Genomic DNA, 23,940 nt, shown 5'->3' with positions numbered 1-23,940 from the left:
AATGAATTTAAAAATTTTCCGCCACTATTCAATGTATATTTAAGAACATTGAAGTATTTTAGAAATATATATTGTTCACAATAACAATAGTAACTGCATATCAGTATACAACATCCAAAATATGCGAAAAGCTTTCAAAAATATATGAAAATCGATTACAATTTAATTTCATAAATCAATAAGCCTTTTTGTGAATCTTTCAATGCTTATGCCCTTTTTGTTAAGCCGTTGTGCTTGTCATCAGAAACGTCAAATATATTCAAAACAAATCATCGGCCCTGCCTCAAGCAGTAGGGTCTAGCTTTGGTTTGAAAATTTTCAACTATCGGCCCTTCACCGTCACTAGGCTTATCAATGACATGAAATAAATGGTTGGCCGTTTTAGCGTGCCTATTAATGAATCGAAAAATTTCGTTGATCGCCCGTTTCGAAAATCAAGTTATTTTTAATGATTTTTCGCGATTATGCGGAACTTTCCTACACGTTGTTTTATTCTCAATTTCACGACAAAGCTTTTTATTTAGTTTTTAGTGGTGTATTACACTATGAACTATATGTCAAGCTTATACAATCATCCAGAAAATGGAAAGTCGTGAAAAAGGATTAATTTTTAGGTCATCAAAATTCGGAAGCGATTTTCTCGATATGGTCATTTTGGAGTTACGCCCTTTTCAAATGTTAGTCTAGAAGTCATGCCTCTAAGATATTCTTGCAAGAAAGTTGGTTGACCAGAAATTATTCCAACAACCTTCAATTGATCAAATACATGTATATTGTTATCTTGATATTTGGCTTTTCTTTGGGTGATTAGTAATTATTCCGAAGATTTCAAATTGTTCGATAGATCAAATCATGCCCATAAGAAATTCTTGCACGATAGTCCGTGGATCAGGAATGCTCCCAAAGATCTTAAATTGATCAAATATCTGCATAATGTTCTCTGGATATTTTGGCACTTATCCTGGTTGATTAGTAATTATTCTGAAGATAGCTAATCATTCAATAGATTTTCTTATAAAATAGCAGGTTGATCAGGAGTGCGCGAGAATTATTAATAACACGAAGATAAATGTGTAGCAAATTTCCAGCTATTTTTGGAGGGAATTTCTGAACTGTTCTGCACATAGTTCCAATACTGTTGATGAATCAAAATGTTACTTACAACCTATTGAAAAATCACTGCGAAGTAGATGAAAAAACCTAAAAGAATCCGCTTACCTAGTAAAGCCTTATGGGATGGCAGCATGAGAAATAAAAACTAAAATCTTGGTTGTTGTTATGTGTAATGTATTGTTACCGTGTTTTTATACATAGTATATTATATGTTGTACACTGCGAGTGCGACAATCACTGAACGAATGATTAAAATTCACGACTCATGGATCAAGAAGTATTCTCATCTGGAGAGAACAATCTTTTATACAGTAGCAATAACGGCGTGGCATAGAGTTTAAGTTATTAAATGCTTTCCTCTACACGTATCTTATTCTGAGAAAAAACGAATATAAAATAAAACTATATGTTGCAAACATAAATCGCATCATAACGCTCTACTCGTCGAAAGTGATCTTTTTGTTCTGTTTCGATGAATCATCTCCCGAAAAACTCCTATTGCCACCGCCTCCCCGAGCTCCTCCTCGGAAACCACCTCCACGGCCACCACCTCCGCGATCGCCACCGCCTCGACCACCACCTCCGCGACCGCCACCGCCTCGACCACCACCTCCCCGACCACCTCCTCCTCGGCCACCTCCACCGAAGCTCTTGCGGAAACCACCTCCGTCACCGCCTCCGTTGGGATTCGGTTGCTTGCACTTGAAGCATGAAAATCTACTGGGGAAGTTGGAGAAGTTGCATTCCGTGCATTCCCAATTGTCACCAAAGCTTCCATTGGGATTGGCCGCAGAGCATTTGAAGCAAGTGCCACGCTTAGCAAAGTTGCTAACTCCGCAGCTGGGACAGTCCCAATCCTCAGGGAAAGTCCTGCCTCCAGCATCTGCGCCTCCACCGAAGCTTTTTCGTCCACCTCCGGCATCTCCACCTCCGAAGCTTTGGCGCCCTCCAGGTGATTTACCGCTGGGATTAGGCGTTTTACACTTGAAGCAGAATCTACGGTTCGGGAAGTTTTTGAATCCGCAAGCGCACTCCCAGTCGTTGGAATCATCAGCATTCTTGTTGAAGTTCTTGCACTGTCCGCAAGACCGCACATCGGAGTCATTGTAGAACTGACATTTGTCACACTCCCAGGCGGAACCCTGGTCCTTGTTGAAACCACCGAACGACTTGCGATCATTTTGCTCCTGGAGACGGCAATCGCGTTTCAGATATGAAAAGAAAGGAAAGAAATGGAGAAAATTAGCACATGATAACGAACTCTCTCACTAATTTCCGCAATGCTTTTGGTTCAACAATGAGATTTTTTTCCAATAGAGTTGCAATAGTGACCACAACTGGCTTGTTATTTCAAGTGCTTTTCTCTATTTCTTTCCTTCCTATTCTGTGGCTCGATTAAAATGGAAAGTTTCTCATTATCAACTTCAAGCGATTTTGGCAATCAGTGATATTTTAATTAAATTATTTAATTAACAAGGTTTGTGCGAAACTGTTGTCCTCAACATAATCATCTGTAGATTACATCAAATTAACAACTGCTTCCTAGAATTGCTCTGGGAGAGTTATTAAGTGCCAAGAGAATTAATTGTCCACAGAGCACTCCTGAACATCTCCCGTACAATGTTAGAATCGATATTTTTCTCCATTCATATTCACAATAGCTGCTACACTCAGAGATGAACCAGCCGATGGGTGAAAGTCTCTTTTATAAAGAAAGAAGAAGCTGCTACACTTGTGAAACTGAGCGTGTACCACAATTAATCCTAAGTTGGGATAACCCCTACGTTAACACCCCCTTTGCTTAGCAACTAGGAAGTTTGACAAAAGAAAAACTCCCTTGATTCGTACGGTCCTTCAAATGGCCCTCGCACAACTTCTATTCATTTTTCCTATTACCATACTCTAACGAAACTACCCTCCCCTAATAAAATTGTTATGGTAACGACATGTTCGGGGACTCATCCAAACCATTTGTGAAATAGTTCTATTATTTGGGTTATCGTTCGTTTATGGTAATTTTTTTATTAGGGTCTTCATATCTTCTTCTAGCTCTAGCACTAAGTCTCATGATGTTGATATTGTTAAAGCATTTTCCTTTAAACTTTCTAATCCTAAATCATTTAATTCTGAAAGCTTGTAATAGTTCGGAATCCAGGATATTTTTTTAAAGTCCTGAAGAGAAAAAGGAGAGCACGCATTCCTTCTCTTAATTTAGTAACAAAACAACTGCAAAATGCGTTACGAGTCTAAAATTGATCAAAAATTCCCCAACGTTTGAACATAATAATATACTCACAAAACCAATAACAGTAAAACTTGAAAGAACTACCCAAGTTTAAAGGAAGGATAATCTTCAGTTGTTTGTTTAATTCAATATTTTATACCAAACGTCCGTTATGCTAAATAACCTTAAAACATCCCCAACAAATCCCATACGATAATTTTTCGAAAGTCGAGATTCCATAAGTTCCGGAATCACGAAAATATTCGAAGGCCGCGAAGGTTTTAGGTTTTTTTTTATTTATCTTGAACTTGAGACAAAAATAGATCCAGGGATAAATTTCAAGATGTCACATTAAGAAATTCTATAAAGATTGCAGACCAAATCATTTCTTAAGTTTAAGAAGCAGGGATTTTTTTCCGGATTTTGAAACTCCAGATTTATTTTTAGAAAGGAAACTATTTAAGCTAAAGCTATACTTAAACCCACAAAAACATAGTCTGGGTGAAGAGTAATCTTACTGGTAATTAGCATTATTTTGTGCGAAGCTTATGTCCTCAACATAATCATTTATAGAATATGCCAAATTAACATCTGCTTCCTAATTGATCTGGGAAAGTTATTAAGTGCTAAGCAAATTGAGTACTCACAAAGCACTCCTGAACGTTTCCCGTATAATTCTCAGTAGTAACCATGATGTGCGGATGTTTGAGATATGCATTGATATTACAGTAATGACCGGATTTTGTCAGCCTCCTTTTTGGACATCATTTCTACAGTTCTAAGAAACCCATGCGTTTTTTAGTTGCCTAATTGCACCAAAGTATGACCTTGAACATCCACCTTTGAAGATGAATGATAAAGATTTGAAATATGTGAAATTATTGAAAGATAATAAATAGTATGATGCGCGGAGGGGCTGACAAAAACGGTTCAATGCTGTACATCTATCACAGTGCAAACGTAGGAAAAAAAATGGCACAAGAGCCTAACGATACATTTCTGCTGTAAATTTTTTAGTGGATTCATGCATCACACCTACCTTGTTTTGTTTGTTTCCTTCTCCAGCCTTGACAAAGTTGTTGTAGTTGGCCTTCTTGGCCGGAGGTTGCTGTTCTTCTTCTTCCTCCTCCTCTTCATCTTCCTCATTGTCCTCGTCAGCCTTTCTCTTCTGGGTAGGTGTCGCAACTACTGCCTTCTTGCCAGCAGGTTTCTCCTCTGGTGCCTCGTCGTCAGAATCTGATGAATCTTCACTGGATTCCTGCTTCTTAGCGGGGGTAACAGCAGCTGGCTTCTTTGCTGGTGGTTGTTCTTCATCGCTTGACGAATCATCACTAGATGATTCTTGCTTCTTGGCTGGTGCCGATCGTTTGGCAGCAGGAGTAGCTACAACCTTCTTGGGTGCTTCTTCCTCATCCGAAGAAGAATCATCGCTGGATTCCTTTTTCTTTGCCGGGGTTGCGGCAGGTTTCTTGTTCACCAGAGGTTTCACTGCTGGTGTGTCTTCCTCTTCCGAACTGGAATCTGAAGACGACTCTGCCTTCTTTGCGGGAACCTTCTTCGCTGCCGGAGTGGCCTTTGCTGGCGCAGCCTTGGCAGGAGCCTTAACTGGGGTCTTCGTTTTTGCCTCGGAATCATCCGAATCCGACTCACTGTCACTGGTTTCGGCTTTCTTGGCTACCGGCGCCGGAGTTCCCTTGGCTGACAACTTGGCTTGAACTGGCTTAGCTGAAGTTTTAGGGGTCTCTTCCTCCGATGAATCATCTTCACTAGATGTTTCCTTCTTTTTCGCTGCTGGTGTTGCTTTAGCCGGAGTTGCTTTCACTGGAGTCTTAGCGGGAACAGGAGCCGCTTCTTCCTCAGATGAGGAATCATCGCTGCTCGATGCATCAGCTTTCTTGGCAGCAGCTGGTGTGGCCTTTGCCGGAGTCTTGACAACTGCTGGAGTAACCTTTGCCGGAGTCTTGGCCGGAGTTTTCACGGGAGCTTTCGGTTCTTCTTCTTCAGAAGACGAATCTTCACTGCTGGATTCTTTTTTCTGAGCCTTAGCTGGGGTCTTAGCTTTACCATTGGCTGCTGCTTTACCATTCGTCGCCGGTTTTCCATTCGCGATCACCTTTTTTGTCTGTTCTTCCTCTTCTTCCGAGGAATCTTCAGAGCTAGATTCTGCAGATGGCTTCGACACTGCTATCTTCTTGGGCGCTGAGACCTGATACTGTTTCACGACATCCTCCAAACGCGGCGATCCTTTACCGATGACGGGCTGCCGGATAAAAAGAGGAATTAAATTTAAAAAAATATTCAAAATGTGTTAGTGGGATGAACACAAAGCAAATATTCAAGATGATCGGATCTTTTTGCTTTAGGAGATTTACTAAGTGTTAAGGAAATCAATAATCCACGACGCACTCCTGAACACCTCCTAATGTTTGTAGGTAATGTTGATGATGTTTCAGTGTTTTCTTTTCGACGCATATCCATGCCTGCCCTGCCACTTCAAGGTCTACCCAAATCAACACGCGGTCGACCGAGCGACGCCATTTGCAGGAATTTTGTTTTCAAACTCAAATCAAAAAATCTTTTTCTAAATACTATTTGCTTTTCACAAAAAGGTACCACATAATTTAAGCAACTAGTTAGTAATTTAACCGGAAATCATTTTTATCAGAGCTGAAAATGCGTCGTAGTAAAAACACGTGTATCTACCCTTCGGGTGCCGGGGAAAACTCCCTTCACAAAAACAGTTAATTTTTGGCCGAATTATACCGTTATCCGCAAAACTTTATATTCACACGAATGGATCACACTTACCGATTTGAATTTCTTCTGGTAAACTTCTGCAAGGGTTTTATCTTTCCGAGAAAGATAATCCCAAACAAGCGCCTGCAGTATGGTCTCACTAGCAGCAGCCATTTTTGTCGAGTGAAAAGACGGAGACTACTCGCTAGGTTTGCTACCACAACCACACGAATACAACGTAGTTTGGAGCCGTTGGGGCTCTCTCGCTCCACGATAAGCGGCCGATTACTCTTCAGGCTGGCTCGATGTTGGGGAGCACGTCAAGTAGTAGTTGTGATTTATTTACATAAAATAACGTACACATGCGAATACACACTTGATTTTCCCTACAAACCACGTTTTTCAAGTAAACCAAGCACTACCTCACGTTTCCAGTGCTGTCGCAGGAACGTCAAAAGAGAAAAGAGTTTGCGCGCTGTTCAACGTCAACGTTCAAGAGAGAAAAAAAAAAACACGAGACAACGCGAACAAAACTTGAGAATATTTTGATGTCAAGTTGGTAGTTACATTACAACCCCGCTTTCGAGCCCGCCGGAGAACCCGTCTCCCCAATGAGTACAAAGGAGGTGAAGCAGATCGTGAAATATGGTTGTATTAGTAATCCAAAAAATCAACGTAAACGCAATTAGTTACGTCACCAATTGCATGTATCGTACAGGGGTTTTACTCACACAACTTAACCGACTGCTTCACCTCGGTAATCCAGCTCATTGCCGTCTCCCGTCTTTTAAAACCCGTCTACACGCTAAGAAAACCTGCACATATTTATAAAATTCAGTACCAACATTTCAAAGGGGCGTAATTGCTTTTGTAAACAATAGAGATTGCTAAAGTATGATTGTGTAAGTGATTTGTTTTCATCGGGAAAATTTTCCGCTATGAAGTTTTTTTTCCCGATGAAAACATTTTGCGTATACGTATACTTGACGCACACTACGTACGACAAACGTCAGCAATCTCTATGGCTGGTCGATTTCTCGCATCTTAAAGCTCACTCCTTCAAAATAACAATGCTAGATGGTGGAAGAAACATTCCTCTACCTATTGGTGTAATTATTTTTCATGGGTGAGCTTTTACTCGCGAGAAATCGACGGCTAAAGCCATTGTTTATAAATGCAATTACGCCCCTTTGAAATGTTGACACTGAATTAATAAACGCTGTTTACTCATCAAATGAATAAAAGCATTTTTCTCGAAACTGGTTAACTTTTATTCATTGATGTAAATATTGATCACACAGAGAAAAAAAGTTGTTGAATATTACATCCAAACTGCTGCAACCAGGTCAATCCATCGGTTGTGTACACACTTAAGGCCCAAGCGCAATGTGGGCGGAAGCGGAACGGAAACGGAAAGTTTGACAGTAGTCACAAATGGCATCAAGATGCCTAACCGAAGTCGATTTGATTCTAACTAGTTTTCAATCCGACAAGTAGGCTTACTCAGATCAGGCTTTTCCGCTGCCGCTGCCGTTCCGCTTCCGCTGTCATTGCGCTTGGGCCTTTAGATTTTTTGCCGAGATGGGCACCACCTCGGGCATCACCGAGCAGCTCGGCATTTTATTTTACTGGAAATTCAGCAAAAAATATGTTTGTTAGCTGAGATCTCGGCAAAATTCCCGTTTGTTAGCTGAATCTCGGCAAGTTTTTCACTGAGATCCAGCAAAATAAAATGCCGAGCTGCTCGGTGGTGCCCATCTCGGTGAAAAAATCTAAGTGTGTAATACCAACAATCAATACGAAACTATCGATTTTAAATTGGCTCACCACTTTAGTAGCCTATTGGTCCCAAGCAAACGATTAACGTACCCTATTCTAGTCGAAATTCTAGTACTACGCAATGTTTGTTTTGATTCGCTATAAAAGTTTGACAGATAAAATGAGGGGTTATTGGTTTTTCCTATGTTTCGAGGGGTGAATCGATTAGCTTGGGACCGAAGAGAGTACCAGAGTTGAGCCAAAAAGTTGAGCACGTTATTTCGGGACCTTCTAGTCTTAGAGTTACCTCTATGGTAATACCAACAATCAATACGAAACTAACGATTTTAAATTGGCTCACCACTTTAGTAGCCTATTGGTCCCAAGCAAACGATTAACGTACCCTATTCTAGTTGAAATTCTATTACTACACTATGTTTGTTTTGATTCGCTATGAAAGTTTGACAGATAACATCAGGGGTGTGTGGATTCATGCAGAACATGCAGGGGTGAGTGAAATAGCTTGGGACTGCTTGGGACCGTTGTTCTGGTACTGAGTGAGCCAAAAATAATAATGATTTTCTTCGGGACCCAGTGGTCTTAGAGTTACCTCTATGGTAATACCAACAATCAATACGAAACTAACGATTTTAAATTGGCTCACCACTTTAGTAGCCTATTGGTCCCAAGCAAACGATTAACGTACCCTATTCTAGTTGAAATTCTATTACTACACTATGTTTGTTTTGATTCGCTACACGGTAACCGCAAATTACCCAATAATTACTACAAAGTAAGCATTTTCGAGGGAGACTGGGACTACCCATTAAATGAGTAAAAATATTACCCATTTATGAGTATTTGTTACTCAAAAATGAAAACTTACTACTTGTTTTTGTAGTTGTAATTACTCATAAATGGGTCAAATTTTACTCATTTAATGGGTAGTCCCAGTTTCCCTCGAAAATACTTACTTTGTAGTCATTATTGGGTATTTCGCGGTTACCGTGTATGAAAGTTTGACAGATAACATCAGGGGTGTGTGGATTCATGCAGAACATGCAGGGGTGAGTGAAATAGCTTGGGACTGCTTGGGACCGTTGTTCTGGTACTGAGTGAGCCAAAAATAATAATGATTTTCTTCGGGACCCAGTGGTCTTAGAGTTACCTCTATGGTAATACCCCGTTCACATTACAGCGTATATCACGTGATATACGCTGTCTTGCAATGAGCACTCATACATCTAGTTTTCACTAGAAATCTTATGTACATCGTAGGTAGAGTCGTCCCCCTCGTATTTTACTGGTTTCAGTAATACAAATACGTTTACTGAATTCCAGCCCTAATAAAAATTGTATGGTTAATTTGCTTAACGACGTGTTCTGGGTATCATCCAAACCATTTCTGGAATAGTTCAATGATTTGGGTTACCGTTCGTTTATGGTTATTTTTTATTAGGGAGCACTTCAAACCACACAGCAAAAAAAAATGTAATATCGATCAACGTAATTCAAGCTGATGCATGAAATAATGATGTAATAGCAAAAAGCAAATACAATATTACATCAATGCTCGCATCACTTTTCAAATAGACCAATGTAACATATCCATCATTTTAAGAAAATCGAAGTTGAAGTATTTTTGCTGTTTAAAAACAATTCATTTTACAATACTATTTTTAACGTAGTCAGTGTATAATAACGTTGAAAATTCAGAAGAAACGGTAAAATCACAATTTTACTTTGAATTCCATGCTACAACATAGAAAAAACCACATAGGACGTTTTGACAAGTCGAGTTGTACATCGGACATGTTACATTGGACGATTTTTCTCAATGACATAATCAATGAGTGTTACATTGGACGTTTTGTCTACATGATAATAGATTCCCTTTCACAGATTTCAGAGTATAGTACCTAACTTTAGATTGGCCCCGCCTTTGGAAAATGAGCACCAATCATGTTAGGCAGTCCGAATGACCGAAGTAACAATTATATACCCATCATTTCATACTGTACATTGGACAATTTTTGATCAATGATTATCTTAAATAAATGAAAGTAAATTTGGATGGATGTTTTTGTATCACATACAATGATAGAAGAGCAATAGTTTGTATCGCTTAACTCGATTTGTTTACATTTGTTACATTGGTCTATTTGAAAAGTGACGCGAGAATGGATGTAATTTTGTTCGCAAAATCGATGTACATCGTACAATGTGAAATTACACAACCGATGGATTGACCTGGTTGCATCAGTTTCGATGTAATATTCAACAACTTTTTTTGCTGTGCAAGCGTTGCTGGTATCCAGTGAAAAATCGTTTTTCTGGACATTATTCAGCAATTCAAATTACTCGAAGGTGAATTAATTTTTTTTTGTGTATATAAATACATTTTATAAAGAATTTAATACACTTAAATACAAAAATACACTAAACTTAAAAATACATAATACGAAAAAATACAAAATACACCTTTTTAAGTCGGATAGATGAATCTAAAATACTCAAGGCTTAACGACGTGTTCCGGGTATCATTCAAACCATTTGTGGGATAGCTCTATGATTTGGGTTATCATTCGATTATGGTATTTTTATAATAGGACGTTTCCATGAAAGAAGAAGAACGCGTCACAGACAAAAAGAAGTTGTCTCCTCTTCCTCTTATAGATAAGCTCCACTGTTTTTTTATATGCAAATCTTAGATCAGCGTTTTATGCAGTGTAACTATCAATCCCGCCACATATCGGCTCGCATCTTCAACAGTTTGAAATTTCATTAATGTCATTTTTCAATCACAAACAATCGAAAACATAAAATTTTGCGATCGTGACTCATCTGCAACACAATTTATTTAATTATTATTCTGAATTTTGCTGTGATCATCTAAAACAAAATCGAATAATTAACTAAATTATTGTTTGTTCAGTTTCTAGAAAAGTAAATCAAAACGGGGAACGAGATGTCTATGTCGGCGATGGAAAGCATCCTTTTCAAATTGTTTACCCTTTGTCCTTGAATAATTCGTTCTTTCAGCTAAATTTTTTTTTTTTCATTTTACATCTATATTGTCCTTAACTATGCTGTTATTTAGAACATTTATTTAACCTTAAGTTTGCCGTCAAAGACCTGGAGCGGAACGCGAAAAAATGCGAGAAGGAGGAAAAGACGGAAATTCTTAAAACGAAAAAAGCCATTCAGAAGGGTAACACGGAAGTGGCTAGAATTCATGCAGAAAATGCTATTCGACAGAAGAATCAGTCGCTCAATTATCTCCGGATGAGTGCCCGGGTGGACGCAGTGGCAAGCCGAGTGCAGACGGCCCTCACGACTCGCCAGGTCACAAACTCGATGGCCGGTGTGGTGAAAGCCATGGATGCTGCGATGAAGGGTATGAATCTGGAGAAAATTTCCGGACTTATGGATAAGTTCGAATCGCAGTTCGAGGATCTAGACGTCCAGAGCTCGTACATGGAAAATACAATGTCCCAGACGACGACTACGTCTGTGCCACAGAACGACGTCGAATCACTTATGCAGCGGGTTGCTGATGAAGCCGGGTAAGTCAAGTGCTTTAGATGGTTCTTGTTACAAAGAAAGTAACATTGTTCTTCTTTTAATTTCGTTAGTTTGGAGTTAAATATGGAACTACCCAGTGGGCCAGCATCCACCGCTATTGGAGCATCCACGCAGGCTTCGACCGAACAGGACGAACTTACGGCTCGTCTAGCTCGACTGAGACAGGCCGAATAGAAACACGAAACAGGTAAAATTTATAGGAACACGTTTCAGAACACTACCTGTGTTTGAAAAATAGGATTAGCGTCTAGGTTTTTGCGTTGTGGATTTCGTACGGAACATTATCAGGCTAATATAGTAATTCAGTAAATGGTTTTGTTAAGATATGTGAATAAGCACAATAAAAAATAGAATCCATTCAGCAAAAATCTGGTAGCTTAAAAGTTAATCCTGTCTATTGAATATGCGAATTATTCATTATTAAGGCATTGTGTGTATTATACTCTGTTGTTTATATGCTTTAAAAATAGAATTCAATCAAAAAGATTATATTTTAGTTAATAATTCTTCCGAAAGCTATGTGAACTCCTTTACCACCCATTACACATTTTTTATTGTTTATTACAGGGTAAGGTGGGCATTACTCATGCCACATGATTTATGTATATTTTTTTTTTTTTTTGACATCAACAGGCTGAAAAAAAGCTAACCATCACTGGGATTGCATTGCACCTGTTGATATTGACAAACAAATATATTAATTGTATTTGCTCACTACAATACGTTCTAGAGTCATCCTTAGCTCAGTCGGTAAAGGCGCAGCTGTCAAACTAACGATCTTGCATTGAAAGAAAGAAAATTAAACGCGCGCGCCAATGCGTGACTGTTTTTGCCTTTTGAAATTCGGCCTTACAAAATCTGCCTTATGTTTGCCTTTCGACCGTGGCTCAAATGAACAACTTTGGAAGTGCTCAAAGAACACTATGTTGAGAGCCGGTGAAAGTCCCAGTGGGGACGTAATAACATCAAATAATACCGGCACTGGTTGGAAGATCTGCCAAATGTTTGGTAACCACTTTCGATTTTCACACTTTTCGCAAGAAATTCTTGAACTTCGTTGAAGAATTCAAGTTTTCACTTCAAATTGCATAGGTGGAACTTGGATTTTAGGCTAGTGGGGTGGGAGGGGCATGTCCTTAGCTGACAAGACATAAACCATCGATAGTATGGGGAGGATATTTTTTTTCCTTTGGTTTGTTTTTTTCCGTCGATCTTGTTTTCCGTGCTGAGCACCAATGCTACCGACGTGCCAGGAAGGCAGCTCCCACACCTGGACCCTACCTATCGACCCATCAACTCATGAACCGGGGACCAACGGCTTTACTTCCCATCCGAAGGAAGGCGTGATCAGAGATGTTATGCCTCAGAACATCCCGGCGGCGCCGACTGGGATTGAAGCCAGGCCTGCTGGGGTGAGAGGTAATCACGCTTACCACTACACCACCGGCCCCGTTGATAATTCAATATTTATAATTTATAATAATTCACAAGCAGAGATTATTGACTATCTTATAATAAACCGAGTTGCTACTTGGAGACCAGTCCAACAAAAATGATGATGACGTTGAAAACGGTCTAGGTGGTGCGAGTTCTGGAACTATTGATTTACTTTATTAGGGGTGCAGTATGCAGCCATAGAAAAGATGAAGAGCGTTAATGGAAACCGGAAACCAGTTAATTTCGGAGCCGGTGAGCATGTTGCTTTGCTAAACAGTGCTGATGGAAACTCGAAAAACGTAGAAGTTTATTAGCGGCGTAGTATCTCTGGCTTCGGCCAGACATATACCAGTATTCGTTACCTGACAAAATAATTGGTATTTCTACCAGACCTTTATTGTTAGTTTTGGAGCCAGAGAGCATGAATCCGATGTAGAGCTGTACGAATGCCGAAGAATGTAGTCGGAGCCTGAACGCTGGACACGTTGTTCGCTTATGGTGACCGTAGATGTGATTTTTTGTGGTTGGTTTTGGAGCCAGAAATCATAGATCCAGAACCATGTGGAGCGGTGCGAAAAACGTGGAAGTTCATTAGGGGCGTAGTAGTAGCAACAATCAATACGAAACTATCGATTTGAAATTGGCTCACTACTTGACTAGCCTATTCTGCTACTATTCGCATAACAGTCCCATGTCCTATGGATTTCCTATCTACATAGGACTGTTATGCGAATAGCGGCAGTATTGGTCCCAAGCAAACGATTACCGTATCCCATTGGGAGATTGCCGTAAAAGCTCGACGCAGATGTCGCCACTTCATGATGATGATAATGTTGACAGACTGCATATAAAATTCGTGAAAATTAGCATTAAATTATAATTTTCATCAATCCTGCGTAAAATCCTTCCAATATAACATTCGAATTGAAGAAGAAAATGTTTTCACGATCAGACTGATGTGCATCTTTGACTTTTCCAGATGAACTTTCATAAGATATATTCATTTCATTTCATAGCTCCATCAATGCTGCATCGTACATATGATGTAAACAGAAGTAAATTGCTCAATTACTCCAAAATGTCGTTGCGTTTTCCGTCGAAAATTGTGAGTATCAATATGTTTACCTAAAAAAGGCCAAAATTAACATTTATTGAATATTGGTGTCCTATACAACCATTTCTCCATTATCACCAGATATCATGTATCCATATGATACCAGTATCATGATACAATTTTTCCTAAGTAAATTCACTTAATTTCCACTTTCATCCTAGTGGAAATCGCACATATTCACCATTTTCCGAAAAATGCAGCTGCGCAGGAGGTAACCTCTACCTGTGGGTGCAAACTTGTTATGCATAATTTTCCATGAAAAAAAAATGAAATAATAACAGATAGTTTGCAAACACGTTTTCTTACACGATTCAAGCAAAAGTTTCCACCGGAAATTATTAATTTTTTTTTAAGTACCGATTTGCCCCAAAAATCGTCTGTTTTACTTGGAGAATTTGGATACTATCCTCCTTCTAGTAGTTCTCAGGGGGAGATAGCTCATCGATTCTTCCGGTTCGCCTCCAAGCATCGTGCTATAAGGTACCAGGCGATAACCAGGGTAGTTGATCGATAGCTCGATGACGTCATTTCGTTGGCGTCTGCAATGGGAAATTCTCATAGCAGGCGTTGACGATGGGACGTTGTCGAGTTGTTGAATAGCAACTATCGTGGTAACTCACCGATTACCTGTCGATCTTCCAAATTTGGAAAGACGTCTGCATTGAATTGTCTCATATAATAATATTCCGCCCACTATATCACAAGAAATTGCGAGTAGCTGAGTGGAATGGAGATAAATTAAGCATTGGGTACAGGACCAAGTCTCCCCTGGGTGGTGCCAGAAGATGAGCGCAATAGAATCATCAATTTGCCATAAGGCACGGAATGAGACTATTGCATACGTTAGTTATTTCAGGTGGGTCTCGCTGGATACGCCCAAGACTGGACGGGCGGTAGCTGGTGGCCGTGAACGGCTCCTGGGGAAAGCACTAGATGCGACCCTCCTCCCAGATGACCATGGCAATACAGGAAGTATTACAACAAAGGTAATTGCTATCAGATATTTTGCAAACAGTGACAGATAGAACCAGTGGAAGTGCCGGGCAAAGGTGTTTATCCTAGACAAATGGTAAGTTACAAATTCCATGTTGTCGTTGTCGTAGGCGCCGTCGTAGTCGCTGTCGTAATCGCCGTCGTAGTCGTAGGCAGTACCGTTAGTATATTTAAAATTAACCACCAACCGCTGAAAATATGAATTATCGCGTATTTCTGTTGTTCATTGCATGCCAAGTGAAATTCGAGAACGTAATTTCATTTGAATAGCTTGTTTTACCAGGTCTTAAACTATCGTCACGTCGGTCATAGCTTGTTATGATTGCCTGAACCATGCGTAAAGAGAAAATCGAAACATTGAACGTCGCGTAAAAGTGGATCTTAATGAAGGCCTAAGTACTCTTTCGTAGCTTTTAGTTTTAGGATTTCAAAGATCGTCGGTTGCAGTGGCTTCCCTAATAAAAAATACCATAAACGAACGATAACCCAAATGATTGAACTATTCCACAAATGGTTTGGATGATTCCCCGAACACGTCGTTAAGCAAATTAACCTTAACATTTTCATTAGGGTTGCTTACTGAGCAGAAAAACACGGTCCCAGGTCCTTTCATATTAAAAATGTATGGTAAGATCGCTTGTTTAACGTTTTCCTTTTTTTAACTTTTCGGTGTCGTCGGTGCCGGGTTTGAATAGTTATACAAACTTGAGTAACGCTATAATGTGATATGAGGGGCTCGGTGGCCTTAGAGCAACCGGTTCTGCTTACTGAGCAGAACATCATGAGTCTAATCTCAAGCCCATCCACATTCAAGATTCTTCAATCGTTTTATTTGTTAACATGACTACATGGTAATAACAGCAACTCGATGATTAAAAAGGAGCTCGTCAGCCTAGTGGCAAACGTTTTTGCTTACTGAGCAGAAGACCGTGGGTTCAATCCCAAGCTCCTTCGCGTTATATGATGGTTAGGACATCAATTCAGCTTATCGTTTACCAAAACGAACCCTGCTGCAAACCCAACCCTATTACCCAATATCCCAGTAATTCCTCGTGGAAGTGCAGAGGTGTTCTCGGCTTCCATTAAAGCGAGTGTCACGTCAACACATTCATACCCCTTCCTTTCTTGACCTGTGTTCGGGCGCGGCCGGCGCTGGTATTGCATAGTTTGAGATCACCAGTTTTTACACATTGATGATGATTGCTAGTCCCAAGCAGCGTCTATTGGTTCTCTGTGTAATTACAGCTGGTCTGGCAATAATAGAGTAGCAACCGTGGGCGGTCAATCATGCTCATGCTCCTCTTTCTAGTAGTTGTCACTTCGAAATGTAGGTGGCGAAAGCTTGGAAAAGTTTCACTGCAGGACGCCAATTCTAGTCGGAATCGAGGGGGGCGACACATCTAAATCTCAATCATAGATGCTCGAAAAATCTCAAGCCAGCGAATAAATCTACGAAAAATCTTCTTGCCATTTTAAGCATCTAAATCCATCTACTCGCATCGACTTCCATCTTTTTGCAGGAAATTTTCAAAATCTTCATCAATCTTCTTAAAATCTACTCATCGTACGTGCAGCTAAGCACAGCAACACAAAATCGTTTCTGCATCGAAGATAGAGTCGCCCCCCTCGGTCGGAATAGAGTTCTCCTAGGGGCATCCCACTCTAAACTTTATATTTCTCGCGGTGTACTGACTGATATCTTAGATACCTATAAATACTTAAAAATACTTAAGAAATACCTAGTACTAGTATGCTTACCTGGTTGCTAGGTGAATTTCTGCAGTTTGTTTATTCAATGTTGTCAGGAATTTTATGTGTTAGGCTGGTTTGTGTGCATTGTGAGCGTTAACGTATCAATGAATAAATCATTTAAAATAAAAGATTTCCAACTTCAGCGGAAAAGACGATTAGTATGTAAAAGTAAGTCTTTCGCTTATGATAATGTGTCTTTTCCTCAGAAATACGAGAAAAAAAAATTGATTTTATCTTGAAAGTGGTCCTCTATATCCCACATCCCATTTTCTGGAGAAAATAAAGCGTATTTCTAAATTTATTATTATGTGCTCCTTACTAAAAATCACATTATGCTATTCTAATAAAAATGAACATAGAACCCCGCATACACGATATATACGCAGATAAATGTGGATTTCTCATAAGCGTTAAAATGCTATGCGTGCTTATATGTTATCCTCATCGTGCTTAGATGGTTATGCGAAATTATCATGCAAAGTACAATATTTGTGCATTCCCTCCTTAAAATTGTATGATTATTTTTCATAACGACGTGTTTGGGGTATCATCAACTATTCGTCGAATAGTTGTATGATTTGGGTTATCGTTCAGGTATTTTTTTATTATGGATGTAAACTAATTGTTTATTTCTTATTAGTGACACATTGCTTTATAAATATTAACTGTAATAATAGGTTTATGTTCATTTAATAAAAACACAAAAATATTCAAAAATTGCATTCGTTTAAATATTTTATAGTTTCAGCACTTAAAGATCCTGTAGCATCCGGTGGTTTGATATGCGATGTGTATTTATCAACATCAATTCCAATAATGCTCTCGTTGGCGTTCAACAGTCCTCCACCATCCATAATTTTAAAGATGCTTCCTTTTACTAATACTCCTCTTTTTCTTCTAGTTTCATGGCGCTTACTGGAATCTGTTGAACCGAACACATTTTTTTTTCTACCTGAAATATAGTTTTATATTTAGTTTGAACTCCTACCATAGAGGTAACTCTAAGACTGTCCCGAAATAACGTGCTCAACTTTTTGGCTCAGCTCTGGTACTCTCTTCGGTCCCAAGCTAATCGATTCACCCCTCGAAACATAGGAAAAACCAATAACCCCTCATTTTATCTGTCAAACTTTCATAGCGAATCAAAACAAACATTGCGTAGTACTAGAATTTCGACTAGAATGGGGTACGTTAATCGTTTGCTTGGGACCAATAGGCTAGTCAAGTAGTGAGCCAATTTAAAATCGTTAGTTTCGTATTGATTGTTGCTCCTACTACGCTCAGACTACAGCTGATATCATAACAAGACGTGAAATTTTTCCTGGAAATCATATGTACATATGACTTTTGATATCGAGTTAGCCTATATTACGTAATATCAGCTTATGTCCGAACGTAGTATTATTATTTTTTATATTATTTGCAATACATGCTATAACAAATCTCCCTTTTACCTGTCTTAAACGAAAATCCATTTACGCAACAAATAAAATCCTATCTCCCATCTTGTCTCCCATACTTATATCTTCTAATAAACTGTTTTGTTGACGATCGCTTGTTTGCTTGATAGATATTTCATCTGGGCGGTAAAATCTATGGTCAGGCTACCTGAATATGCCAGAATGTCCAACTCCAACACCTTCTGCACCTTCGCAGGAACCTGACCAAAGTCTCGTTGAACTGCATCCCAAAATGGTGCTTGCAAATAACATATTAAATAAAATGAGGAACATGAGTAGCCAATTACATTAAACAAAATCATAAATTTACTAATCAACATAGTATCATAGCAATGTAAAGTGAATATATATTTTACTTACCGTACAGGTGACGAACTCTACTATAAACATTTTGCACAATACACTTCGATTTCACTAGCAACTGACGTTATAATCAAGACTTACTATGATCAAAATCACGTCAAGGGAAAGTATTAATAAATACTTAAAAATACTTAATACCCTGGACAGACTATGGCTTATATCATGTAATATAGTCTGTCTTGCAATGAGCACTCATACATAGGATTTCCAGTGAAAACTAGATGTATGAGTGCTCATTGCAAGACAGCCTATATTACATGATATAAGTCATAGTCTGTCCGGGGTATAAGAGAGATTTAAAAATACTTAACGAGTATTAGAGCAAAAGTTTAGAGTGGGATGCCCCTAGTGTATTACAGATTTTTCGGCTAACAAAAATAATTTTACCAATATTCGATCAAATTTTAACGAAGTTTCGGTAGTTTGATTATAAATTTGATGAACTCTGTAAAAAAATACCGAACAGCTGTAAAATAAGCCAAAACGCCGAATTCGGTAAAAAATTACCGAACACAAGTAATTTTACCGAAATTTTGTACTATCAAACTGTCAAATCTGGAGAGGCTTTATTTACTAGTGAATGGTAAATAGTGCATCCGGAATCAAGTGCAAATAAAGTTTACAAAAATTACGATGGAGCAGGTAAGGATAAAAATTCTTGATCACGATCAATGGATCACCGACATATTTCGTGAGTAATTGTTTATTTAGCAAATCCAATTATGTTCCAGGCATTGTCAGCGATAGCATAATTAACATTTCGGCAGCTTGGAACCGGACCACTCCGGATTTTCCAGGTGTTAGTGCACAATACCTTTTCTTCTTTCGAGTTCCATTTGACATTATTTCTGAACGCGATCGACTACTTTGATCAAACTTGCACCAGTTGTTCTCTATAGAAATGTCAAAGATTCTCGATTCTCAACACTAGAGGCACAAACGAAGTGACAGACGACTAACTGGCGAAAAAATCCATTAAAATAATGTGGTTCACTGTAATAGAATTTTCTTGGAAGCTTGTGCCATCATCCACCAGATGGGTTGGTTTTTTTGTTTTGATTTGAACAAAGTTGATTTTGTGTACAATGATTCTTTGACAGTGTGCAAAGAGTGTATCATTTTGTCATTTTTTTATGCATTTCAGTTTTGAGTAGAGTGAAAGAGATAGAACCAAAACATTCTAATACATTTGGTGAAAATGCTAATACAATCCAGTAGTAGCAACAATCAATACGAAACTAACGATTTTAAATTGGCTCACCACTTTAGTAGCCTATTGGTCCCAAGCAAACGATTAACGTACCCTATTCTAGTTGAAATTCTATTACTACACTATGTTTGTTTTGATTCGCTATGAAAGTTTGACAGATAACATCAGGGGTGTGTGGATTCATGCAGAACATGCAGGGGTGAGTGAAATAGCTTGGGACTGCTTGGGACCGTTGTTCTGGTACTGAGTGAGCCAAACATAATAATGATTTTCTTCGGGACCCAGTAGTCTTAGAGTTACCTCTATGGTAGTAGTGTTGCCATGTGGTACAATCCAGTAGTAGTGGTGTTGCCATGTGGTACACTGAAAAATTGAAATAGCAGGTTAGTCACCAAAGTTTTCGAGCCGCTCCGTCTGTCACTTCGTTTGTGCTAGAGGCGTGCTAGCGGCGCGCGAGCGGCGTACCAATTTACTTTTAGTCAGCCTTTAGTTGTCATGGCTTCCAGCGGCAGAAACTGTGAGACCCTCTACAAAAGTCCACATGTAGAGCTTGTGCATTTTTGTTCCACTTTTAAATTTAAAAATTACGGGTGGTTGCCGAACTCGGTAATGGAACGCTTTGTTTACCGAAACTTCAGTAAAACATTTCACCGAAGCCAGTGATGAAGATGATTTACAGATCTGTTGTTAAAAATGTTTACCGTTTTCACTAAACAATCACTGAAAAAAAAATCAAAAGGAGAAGGAAATCACCGAAATTCATTTCATTTACAGTTTTCAGCAATAAAGCGAGAAAATATCGAAACACCAAAACTATCGCCGAAACAAAAATATTTGAGGTAAATTTAAACGTAAACTCAGTTTGTCCTGGCCAGAAAAAAGTAGGTTAATTTCAAACGTATTCCATGTTTAAAGTCATGTGAAATCCGTGTTTAAAATAAAAATTATGTTACGTTTATTTTAAAAATATTTGTGTTGAAAATAAACGTATTTGTTTTTGTTTGGTTTGGCAGCTATGCGAACAAATATAAATATTTTTATTTTAAACATGCTTCTCATGTTTAAAATAAACATACATATTTTGAAATTTTTTTAGTAGTTGAGTGCAGGGTAAAGCAAAATAAAACGGATTGCAAAGAAATGAAAAAAAAATCTTCGCCTGCTCTTTTTCTGGTCCGGAATGCAGGGTCCCGTCGGGGTAGTTGTCCGGGGGTTCCAGTTCAGTGGAGTCGGTGAAAATTTGTGATATTAGCGGCCTTTTGTCATTTATGCCACTGGTCCTCAACCGGTTTCTTTCTACGTTCGGTTTCGGAAGAGGATCCGGAATGGATTCAGAATCCATTTCTGATTTTCGTTGTTCTTTTGAAGTCACGTGTGGAAGAGAATGATTTAGGGATCGGTATCAGAAAAGACGGAGTGAAGTTGATACAGTGGGGTTCCGCCGGGTTTGTAGAGCTGGTTTCCGGATCCATCTTCGGTTTTGCCACTCTCGGGCAGCTTTCTGTTGAGTTTAGCAAAGCTGGGGTAACTTTTTCCGAAAGCAACAAGAAGGAAATAAAAAGACATGACACGCTAAAAACCTGTCGGAGCCGTACCAGACTCCAATGAAGGGAATGGTGGGACTTCCTAGTTCTCTTGCGGCAAAACTAATCGTGTCCTGGCAAGACAGGAAAGGGAAAGGGTGCCGCTCAAACAGGAAGTCTTCGTAAAATGAGTGTTCTGCTCAGGCGCTTGGGATAACAAAAACTCTTCTTGCCCTGATAAGGACGGTTGGGATTCCGCAAGCCCGTCGACAGCAAGCACTCAACCAGCGGTGGACTGTATTTAAAAACGGTGTACTGCTCCTCCTCAGTTGAACACAATGCCGGATCAGAGGATGTTGTAAAAAAACTAGGATAGCTTCAATTATTTATTTTCCTCTTGTTGTATACAGTTTGACAACTAAAATCATACTCATCCTAATGCCACTAGCTTCGCTGCTTATATACTATCGTACCATAGAGGTAACTCTAAGACTAGAAGGTCCCGAAATAACGTGCTCAACTTTTTGGCTCAGCTCTGGTACTCTCTTCGGTCCCAAGCTAATCGATTCACCCCTCGAAACATAGGAAAAACCAATAACCCCTCATTTTATCTGTCAAACTTTCATAGCGAATCAAAACAAACATTGCGTAGTACTAGAATTTCGACTAGAATAGGGTACGTTAATCGTTTGCTTGGGACCAATAGGCTACTAAAGTGGTGAGCCAATTTAAAATCGTTAGTTTCGTATTGATTGTTGATCGTACTGCGTCTTCTTCATCTTCTAGTTTCGCCATGCTCGATCGTTGGTTGAGAGAATTTTAACAAATGGGTGGGGCTTACGACGGTCACTGACTATCGTTCGCGTTTGGGCGTGAACAAAACCGTTTACCCAAATCATATATTATTGAAATAAGCATACTTTTGCATTTAATTCAAAAATAAATATTTTAGTTGGCTTACAATTTACTTTGAATAATTCATGTTTTTAGAGTATAAACATCTATATTTTTGTTTTAAATGAACAAAATTCGTATCCGTGACGGATCTAAGGCGGTATTTTTTTTTTTACCGAACTCAGGGTATCTGTTTAAGTGTGTAACAAGGGGTACACACTCAATCGATATTGCCGAGTCCGGTAAAAAATTACCGAAATTATAACGAGTGCTCAGTATTCAATTCGGTAATTAATTTCGATTACCGGTTACTCGGTATTCTATCACTTCGAACGATGTGTCAACATTTACTGAGCCATTCGTTAAAATTACTGATCTTTTCGGTTCTCATTGCTTACCGACCGGCACGCATTGGGAAGGAAGTCACTGTTCTGAATATGCCATGCTATATGGTGACCCAAGCCTTCTACATAGCCCGGAACAGGGCGGTGACAGAAACAGCAAACCAAATCAGCCATTTTGAAATATTTCTCTAAAAAATAGAAACCAAATAAATAATTGAAACAGTAAAACTTACTAAAGAGATCCGCAGCAGCTTCATCTACCACTAGCAATTTTCCGATAGTTACCTCCATATCACTGAATTGTACTCACAGGTAGAAATCAAATTAATTGCAAATCAACGTAATTTCGGCAGCGGCAAGGACAAAGATTAAGGAGCGAATGAAAATGGCAAACTTTCAACTACCGAGAGCTCTGTACACACGTAAACAAAAGCACAGTGAAATACAGTTTAGCGATAACTCGGTACTGTTTTACTGAGGCTGTCGATTGTGCCGATTTTTTAAAAAAAAACTGAACACATCTGTACAAATAATTACCGAAATCAGTTTTGATTCGTACAAAGCAGATACATCGGTAATTAAAGTAACACAAATTTGTAAAATGCATAATTATAACTGACTACTCGTCATACTCGTGAGTTTACAGGGCAACATGTGTAAAAATATTACCGAGCAGTGAAAATAGGATTGAGTGTGTAGGTCACTCACGAGGGGTGCGACATATCTAAATCTCGATTTTAAATGGTCTTAAATCTCACACTAGCGAATCAATCTACGAAAAATCTTTTTTCATCTCTTGCATCTAAACCTCTACACCAAGTTTGTGCACTTCTGTATTGACTTTTAGATGTTTCACGGATTTTGAAGCAAAAACATTCACTAACATTGCCTGTTGTAGAACTTCAGACATAGATACGCTATTCGACACACCAACAGAACCACCAATCGGCCGAATCACCAGGAAGCATTTAACGCTCAACCTGGACTAGTTCAGGATTGATTAAAATAGAATCACTGCTACTCCGTCACTAAGTAGACAGTCCCCGAATAAAAATAATTAAAAATGAATCCAAAAATATATTCATTAAATAGCAGTAAATCATTTTTATTTTTAATAAATTCTCTGACTTATTCGACATTGGACATGCTCATCCTCATCTCCACCATCGAAATAGTCCAATATCGAAAGGCTGTGCGGCGACGTGGACAGTCCCGTCTGGATGGAGCAGATATTTGCATCTACGTAGCACTTCTACGGATTCATTTCGTACGGTTAGCAGTGGACGATTTTGGGAACATTGAACTGCGACTAATTCTAGATAGAGCTGGAATTAGGGCGTAACAGCTTTTGTAAACAATGACTTCTCTCGATGATTTCTGGGAATTCAAGGCACGCCCACGCAAACTAACATAACCTTCGGATAGGGGAAGTCT

General features: G+C 39.0%; 2 protein-coding genes across 2 annotated transcripts in view; one reads left to right on the top strand and one right to left on the bottom strand.

Annotated features, from left to right (window-relative positions):
• Window positions 1-6,494, bottom strand: part of LOC135698167 (uncharacterized) — a 106,210-nt gene extending 99,716 nt beyond the window's left edge. Inside the window, exons 1-3 of the mRNA XM_065218097.1 lie at window positions 6,146-6,494; window positions 4,377-5,597; window positions 1,555-2,300 (exon numbers count right to left, since the gene is read on the bottom strand). Coding sequence (XP_065074169.1) covers window positions 1,555-2,300; window positions 4,377-5,597; window positions 6,146-6,247 — 2,069 coding nt within the window. The 5' untranslated portion in view covers window positions 6,248-6,494. The remainder of the gene's footprint in view (window positions 1-1,554; window positions 2,301-4,376; window positions 5,598-6,145) is intronic.
• A 4,223-nt stretch (window positions 6,495-10,717) lies between these two features.
• On the top strand, window positions 10,718-11,840 carry Chmp1 (charged multivesicular body protein 1). The gene is made up of 3 exons (XM_065220802.1): window positions 10,718-10,821; window positions 10,932-11,397; window positions 11,467-11,840. The coding sequence occupies exons 1-3, from the start codon at window positions 10,800-10,802 to the stop codon at window positions 11,588-11,590; spliced, it is 612 nt and encodes a 203-aa protein (XP_065076874.1). The 5' UTR covers window positions 10,718-10,799; the 3' UTR covers window positions 11,591-11,840.
• Window positions 11,841-23,940: the final 12,100 nt, after the last annotated feature.

The sequence above is a fragment of the Ochlerotatus camptorhynchus genome, unplaced genomic scaffold (assembly GCF_037179485.1).
Source record: "Ochlerotatus camptorhynchus isolate MF236.1 unplaced genomic scaffold, CSIRO-AGI_Acam_v1.1 ptg000002l, whole genome shotgun sequence".
Taxonomy (NCBI): Eukaryota; Metazoa; Arthropoda; class Insecta; order Diptera; family Culicidae; genus Ochlerotatus; species Ochlerotatus camptorhynchus.
Note: the sequence above shows the minus strand (reverse complement) of the source record. Positions and strands in the feature narration are given on the sequence as shown.